Here is an 8,104-nt window from a genome sequence, read left to right as displayed (position 1 = left end):
ACCATAATGTAGTCTATCTGATATTTCCCCACACCCCCGGGAATTTTCCATGCGTACCTTCGCCCTTTATGATGCTTGAACCAAGTGTTTGTGATGAATAATTTGTTTATCCTGCACAATAGGGTGGTTTCCTATTATTTTTTTATTGCCTATATCGGAAGATTATTACTCCTGGAGTACGTATTTAACGCTTTAAGATTTTTAAATGACGATATCTATTTTTCACTATTAAATGAAAAGTGAAAATTTTCAAGCGCGCCAAAACGCGACGGGTAAGGAAATCTCTCCGACGCGACGGCTAAGTATGAATGCTGGGAAAGCTCCGAGTGACGTATTTCTGGTTCCCCCTCCCGCCTTGTGAGGTGACCTTGATCGAGGCTCTGAGCGCTGATAAGACGCAGGATGCTAGCGGGTAGCTGAGTACCTTGCTGGATGGTAGCGCTTGGCTTAAAAAAGGTTAATTAATACCTTATCAAACGAAGAAAACTTTCCGACCTTAGCCAGTTTTAATAGGTGATTATTTAGACATGTTTCCCTGAGCTCTGTGCCTCATGCATGCATTGGTAACCTCAGACGATGTATAACTCCTATCATCTCGTGTAGAAACTAGGTCCCTGTGACGTCACGTGGAGTGGCATCGCATGGGCGCCAATCTGGCCCTTTTCAAATGAGGATAAAAATGGATTGCCATTCGTCTAAACCGGTATTTCTAAAACGAAATAATTTGTATATTATGAATACAGTAATGGTGGGTAACAAATCGCAATCAATGCCTTTCGGTTTCTTTGATAAAGGAAACTACTCTATTCTGCTTCTTTCTCTCCCTAATCGTTCCGAATTCCAAGTCCAATTTCTTCTACTTCGTTTCCATCCCTCCCTTCCCCGGCTGAGACGTTCCAGTCTCCCATCACTACCAGATTTTCTTACCCGGAGTTTCTCTAATTATTTCCTTGAGCTGTTCATACAACTCATCTACTTCTTCCTCCCTATGATTACTAGTGGTAAAGTAAACTTGAACCACCAAGAGGTTGGTGGATCGCGCCTCAATTTCTACCACCAGAATCCTATCGCTTACCTGGTCTATACCTACCACACGCTTACCCATCTTCCCGTTTAATACTAAAGCTACCCCTCGCTGGCTTTCTTCCCCTCCACTATATATAACCCTATACCAATCACTCCAATAGTCACCCCCATCCATCCACCTCACCTGAGATTACTGAAGATTTCGATAGGATAGTTGGAGGGAAGAGGTTTGGGTTCGTGCGAAGGAGGCTTAAATCTCATCAGTCATTGGCCACCATCGACGTCATATCTCTTTACACCTCCATACCGCACACAGAAGGCCTCTCCGCTCTCGAAGACTTCCTTGAGCAGCGCTCCACTCCACAGATTCCGAGCACAAGGTTTCTCGTCGACCTCTCAGAGATAATCTTGAAACACAATTCGTTCTCTTTCAATAACGATCACTACACACAGTCAAGGGGCTGTGCTATGGGGAGCCGGTTCAGTCCGTCCTATGCCAACCTTTTTCTTGGCCGCCTAGAACAGTCTTTTCTGTCCCAATACTCACTCACACCCACCCTTTGGGTCCGATACATAGATGACATCTTTCTTTGATGGCCACATGGCATGGAATCCCTCCTGCCTCAACTCATTTTCATCCGTAAATTTTACATCCTATTCCTCCTCCACTCATGTCACATTCCTTGATGTGGACATTTTTCTCACAAAAAATAAATTTCACACATCTGTGCACATAAAAAAAACAGCAATATCTGCACTACAATAGCTGTCATCTGACACATACAAAACGCTCCCTCCCTTTTTCTCTTTCCATCCGTGGTCACAGAATATGTAATAATCCAGACTCCCTTAATAGATTTCTTTCCAATTTACACCATGCTCTCAGGAGTAGTAGTTACCCGGAATCCCTCCTCCGGAATAAGATCCGAAAAAAATCATATGTCCCGAAACAACTATGCGGGGACAATTCGTCGCAGTTTCTTTCCCTCTGCACGACCTTTTTTCCGGGCGTGGACGTACTGCGTTGGCCCTACCGGAAATAATATAGAATCAATCCTGCCAGTGCAGCTCTAGGGGTCATATGAACTCGCAAGGCCTTCCACCGCGACAAGCCCATGGGAAGGTGTAGCGTATATGAAAGTTGCAATAAAAAAGACTAAGATTACTTGAAGCAATTTATTTGCAATTATAAAGTCTCTATTTCATTAGTTGCTTTATTCCCAACGTAATCAGTGTAAACAGATTGTTAAAAAAATAAAATTAAGGTGTTAGAAGATAAAAGAGAACCTGATGCGTTCTTGATAGGGTTATTCGAAACAGTTATTGTAGAGGTTTTTTAGATTTCAGTGCAATTTCAAGGAGAAAATTCACCAAGTAGATAATAAAACCATAACACAATATTAAATTTTACAAGTTGCAATTTACAAAATTCACAAATTGCATAGTATTTTTATTGCAAAATTGCTCATTTTATCAACTTTAATCTAGTTTTTGAGAGACTAATAGCGTCAAAATCCATTTACGGGCTTGCATTTTCTTAAAATTGCCTGGGGGGTGGCAGGGTTGCCGACTTACAAAAAACATTGGGGGGGCCAAAACTGAGGACCTTGCCCCGGTAAATTTTATAAGTAGTGACTTTCAAGTTTTTTTTAAGCATTTTAGCAGAGTTATATGATCAACATTAGAACCCTGATAACTCGAATCTCGATATCTGGACACTCCGGGGAAAATCGACAAGCCTGACACATTTTTTCTCACACCCATAACGAATTTTTGAGGTGGCTCGGCCCCCCTCAGGCCCCATACAGGCGCCACTGGGGGGTTGGGACCCCTGAATCCTCCGGTAAGCAGGCCCCATCATTAATCCCTGCAGGGGGCCCCCAACCACCCCATACCGCCCCTGACGAAATGGTTTTTATATTATTGCATAGTATTACATAGTTATTTCCTTGTGCGGTTAAAAACCAAGGTTTGCGGGTAGAAGAAATAAATACAGTACTATTTTCGTAGACGAAGTATTAAATTCAGAACATTATTATTATTTGATATAATTATCATGATGTAGTGCTCTTGGATAAAATAACCGCTTCTAAGATATGATAAAGTCCTATACCTATAGAGGGAGGGTGGGAGGTTCAGACTGGGTGGGACCTTAAAGTTCCTTTAATAGTCCATTAATTACGTGAGGTTATTTTGGCGATTTTTGAACCCCATCCCCAGTGGTGTAGCCATGGGGGGATGGATCCCAAAGCCTCAGAAAAATAAAACAAGTTATTTATAGCCAATGTCTAGTTTTGAAATTTAATAACCGCATCAGTTTAAAGTTAATTTTTAGTGCCAAAATGATGTCAAATCCAGGCATGTCATTTCTCAAAAATTTTCCCGGACCCTCGTTGCCTTGGCGGGGGAGGGAGTGTCGTCACCTCCGGCCATCCCATTCCCCCCAAATCATATTCCTATAAAAAAATATAGTTACGCCATTTTTTTAAAGTCACGCCACTGCCCCTCCCCCTTATTGTGAGATATGATTATCGTGAGATTTGGCTCGACTCTGTCACGTGAGATTGTTCAAAATCCGTATTTTCAGTGTAAATACGTTAATCTATGCTTCGTCGCGTTGGCTTTATTTAAAAACAATTTGTTTTGTTATTTTTATTTGAGATTAGTTGAGATTAGTATTTAAGATTACTAAGATCGCAATTTTACACTGTTTCTTGCAGAAAAAATTACGCAATAGGTAGGGGAGGGTGGGGCACAGTGAAACATGGGGCAGGGTGAAACAATTCAAATTTCCCTCCTCCTGACAATTCTATGAATTAGTGCTCTCTGTGTTATATTAAGGAACTAACACCACAACAGCTGCTGCAGTCTCATGGCTTGTGCTCTTCTAGTCTCCTGTTGATGGATCAAAACCTATTTTAAGGTGAGAAAAGTAAATAATTCCAAAGAATTATTTCACACTGACAAACTTTTCCTTTTCATGGGAAATCTTAACTTATCATTGTATTTACTGTTACCATTTCTTAAGTTTTGGAGACCACCAAACATATTTCTATATCTTCATTTGTTTTCATGCAGTAAGTTTATTTATTCAAGATGGCCTGGTGGGGCACACTGAAACAAGATAAATGGGGCACAGTGAAACATGTTTCACTGTGCCCCATGTCTCATTTAGGAAGAACTATTTGACTTGAAATATGCAGTGTGGATTACTATAGTAATTATTATTGTTATTCTGATGGAATTTCATTATTTTCAGAATAAAGATTCCAAAAATGAGGAATAGAATAAGAAAGAGCCATATTGGATCCTTCACAGATGGTGAAATGCGCGCTGCAGTTCATCTTGTTCTGCATGAAAACTATTCAATCAGGAAAGCAGCCAAAGAATGTAATGTCAATTATGTAACACTCAGTCGGTATGTTTATTTGTTTTTTGCATGTGAACATCTTGTAACATTGAAAGTTTTCTGAAAATTTTTTTAAATTTCAAATAAACAGTAAACGTAAACTGACATTCAAATTTTCCAAATAATAATTTTGAAAAGATTCTTTTCAGGTATGTGAGTAAGCAAAAAAAGGCTAGTGATGAAGGGACTGGTGAACATGTTCGCATGACACCAAAATATCAATCCAGATTGATTTTTACAGCTGAACAAGAAAAGTGCTTGGCTGACTATTTGATAACATGCTCAAAACTCTGTTATGGTCAGTCGACTCGTAACACTCGAGAGCTAGCTTATGAAATGGCAGTGGTGAACTCTATACAAGTGCCAAAAAACTGGCATGATGACTCTGCTGCAGGTTTAGACTGGCTACGATTGTTCTTGAAGCGAAATCCAAATTTAAGCATTCGGCAGCCTGAAAACTGTTCTCTTTCTCGTTGCACATCATTTAATGCACACACAGTGAAAACATTTTTTGACAATCTTGGTGCAGCCTTAAGACGTTCAGAATGTTTTGGTGATGGTTCCAGAATATGGAATCTAGATGAAACTGGTACCTCAACAGTCGTAAATAAGTCTGCCAAGGTGATTGCAGAAAAGGGATCCAAAGGGGTAAATAATGTAACAGCAGGTGAAAGGGGAACTCTAGTTACTACATGCTGTTTTGTGAGTGCATCCGGAAACACCATACCCCCTGCATTTGTTTTCCCAAGGGTCAAGTTCAGTGATCATATGTTGATCAATGCCCCTCCTGGCTCTCTTGGACTGACATCGAAAAGTGGTTGGATGACAGCAGAAATATTTCCTGAAGTTATTAAGCACTTCATCAAACATACAAAAACAAGTAAAGAAGACCCTACACTGCTAATAATGGATAATCACCAAAGCCATATTAGTATACAAGTAATAGATTTGGCAAAAGAGTATGGCATAATGATTGTGACTCTTCCACCTCATTGCAGTGCCAAATTACAGCCCTTGGATGTTTCCTGTTATGCTCCATTTAAGACCTATTATGCCGCAGCAGTTGATTCCTGGAACAAAAGCAATCCAGGTAAAGCTCTTTCCATCTACCATATTGCAGGATGCGTCAATTTTGCCCATCAAAAGGCTATGACTCCAGCTACTATTATTAATGGATTCAAAAAAACTGGAATATATCCATATAATAGGCACATTTTCACCGAGGCAGATTTCTTGAGTAGTTCTGTAACAGACCAGCCTTCTCCTGAAACTGAAGAGTGTGACTTATTGAGCCAAGAATTAAGAGCAACTGCAAGTACTTCCAGTTTAAACAATGGTCAAGGTGAAGATAAAAGAACTTTTCAAAGTCCTGCTCAGTTCAAGGGCTATCCTAAAGCCGCTCCAAGGAAAAATTCAACCAGGAAAAGAGAACCAGGCAAAAGTATGATCATAACAGACACACCAGAAAAAATCCGTATGATGGAAAAGAAAAATACAGCTATAGGAAAAAAAACTTCTGAGGCAACTAAATCATGCAGAAGTTTATTTAATGCCAATGTTGCCATTGATAACTGTGAGGGGCCCCATCAAAATTCAGACACCACGTCAGAGGGAGGACTTTCAAACCCCTTGGAAGGTAATGAGGATATTTTAGAAGGTTTTGGAAATAAAGTAGGTACAGTAAAAGTTGGTGATTATGTTTTGATTGAGTTTTCATCGAAGAAAAAATTCTACTATGTAGGTAGAATAATTAAAGAAGCAAGAAAACACAATGGCGCTGAAGTTACATATTTACGAAAAAGTTCCAAAGTGCCAAATTCATTTTTTTTCCCACATATTGAAGATATAGCATCTGTCAGCATGAAAGACATTAAATTAGTTTTACCACCTCCTTCTTATCGCAAAGGAACTGCAAGAATGAAAAGGTTTATTTCATTTAAAATTTCATTTGCCAATTTAGATGTTCGTTAAGCTTCTAATTATCACTGACTAAGGTGCAGTTTGTTTCATGTTTTTTAATCCATTACTGTATTCATGCATTGTGAGTTTCATTCTAGTGAAAATATTGCCAAAGGTAAAAATAAATGGTATTATAAAATCTGAAAAAATGTGTTTCACTGTGCCCCATAAGTAAAAAAGGCCCTGTTTCACTGTGCCCCACACATGGGGCACAGTGAAACAATTGACATATCACTACAAAAATTGATGTAAATCCATTGCTTTTTTAAATAATTCCATTTTTTAAAGTAGGAATAGTGAAGAAAATGACAAGCACCATTTATATATTTTCATTGTTATTTTATTTTCAAAAGCAATGTTTTTATAGGCAAAATAATAATTTTTGTTTCACTGTGCCCCACCCTCCCCTACTTGCCTCGACTCACCACTACCACCACGGGTAAGGATCGGCTTCACCCCCTCCCCTAGACGCCTCATATAATGAATGAACGCCCACTTATCTGCCAAATATTTTATGGGGTTTGAACCACTTTACCGTCCCTTACCAACACTGGGAGCTTCGTGGGAGGGGTGATTGCTAAGAAAGCAAGGAGGGCCTTGCCTACCCCTCCCATTACCAGCACTGAAAACTTCGTGGGAGGGTTGAGGACTGCGGAGAAAGCAGGGTGCAGGGGCCTGTGGCAAAGTGCCACTCATCGTCATCCATGGGCTGGTAGTCCATGGTAATTAAAGGTGGATCATGGAATACCTCTTCGTGTTTACGTGAAATTAAAGGGCACGAGGTGTAAATTGTTATACTATTTTAATTAATAGCCACGGCTTTGATGTAATTGCAGCTGTCGCTCCCAACATGGGCGTACCCAGCGAGGGGCAAGAGGGGGCAACTGCCCCCCCCAGAAGCAAAAGTCGCAAATGTCTTTAAGGAAAATAATATTTTTCAAGCAAATAAATTTAAAAACTAATAAAGAGCTGTTACAGTTTCCTCAAAATGTTGATTTCATTCAACTGTTCCATGATTAAATCTTACGTACATCTTGAACAACCATGGCTTGCCCATCCCCTAAGTTTTGATCCTGGGTACGCCTTCGGCTCTCAACATAATTATCTCCAGTCACACAGCCCATTTAATTATAAATAATGATAATGGGCTTTTTTGTAAGACCTCACGAAAGATTTATCGCCCTAAAAAGTTATCAGCAGTGACAGAACGAATTCTGTACCCCGCGCCGTCTATGCTAATTAAGTATATATGTAAGTTCGACTAGATAATTATAACCTACGCTATAAAATTTACGCCTTTTCCCCGGCTCATTTTCTAGTAAGGGGGTAACCTCGGTGCGTGTGATTGAATTAGATTTCAAACCTGCGTATTTAAGTCTAGTAAAATGTATGCTTTGTAAATTTTCGGATATGCATATCTAATCTGTTCCATGTGCTATACGCATTTTTTATTGATGAGATGCAGGGGAAAAGGCGTAAAGTTACCGAAGGTTTTTAATTGTCTACTCCAGCAGTAATCGCCACAGGCGATGCATGGTGCAGAATTTGTTCTGCCAGTGATGATAACTTTTGAGAGCAATGAACCTTTCATTACGTCTTTCTAAAAGCGTATTATTATCATTTATAATTAAATGTGCTTGACGACAAGAGACAATTATGTAGAGAACAACAATTGCTATAACGTCAAAGCCGTATCTATTAATTAAAACT

At 39.6% G+C, this 8,104-nt stretch overlaps 1 protein-coding gene across 2 annotated transcripts; it reads left to right on the top strand.

The window, feature by feature from the left end:
* Window positions 1-3,771: 3,771 nt before the first annotated feature.
* Window positions 3,772-6,525, top strand: LOC124155556. Of its 2 annotated transcripts, XM_046529481.1 has the most exons (3): window positions 3,772-3,949; window positions 4,286-4,444; window positions 4,585-6,525. In XM_046529481.1, exons 2-3 carry the CDS (start codon window positions 4,302-4,304, stop codon window positions 6,404-6,406), a joined length of 1,965 nt encoding a protein of 654 aa, XP_046385437.1. In that variant the 5' UTR covers window positions 3,772-3,949; window positions 4,286-4,301; the 3' UTR covers window positions 6,407-6,525. The 2 variants fall into 2 exon arrangements, with proteins under 2 accessions (XP_046385437.1, XP_046385438.1); XM_046529482.1 differs by lacking the exon at window positions 3,772-3,949 and having other exon boundaries at window positions 4,354-4,444; window positions 4,574-6,525.
* The last annotated feature ends 1,579 nt before the right edge of the window (window positions 6,526-8,104 follow it).

This window comes from Ischnura elegans, chromosome 3 (genome assembly GCF_921293095.1).
Source record: "Ischnura elegans chromosome 3, ioIscEleg1.1, whole genome shotgun sequence".
Lineage (NCBI taxonomy): Eukaryota > Metazoa > Arthropoda > Insecta > Odonata > Coenagrionidae > Ischnura > Ischnura elegans.
This window is presented reverse-complemented; position numbering and strand designations above follow the sequence as displayed.

Excerpts from the sequence above, each read along its gene's own strand:
- LOC124155556 (XM_046529481.1), top strand. The coding sequence starts at position 4,302 with ATGAGGAATAGAATAAGAAAGAGCCATATTGGATCCTTCACAGATGGT. Across the intron at positions 4,445-4,584 it reads AATTATGTAACACTCAGTCG|GTATGTGAGTAAGCAAAAAA; the intron begins GTATGTTTATTT and ends GATTCTTTTCAG.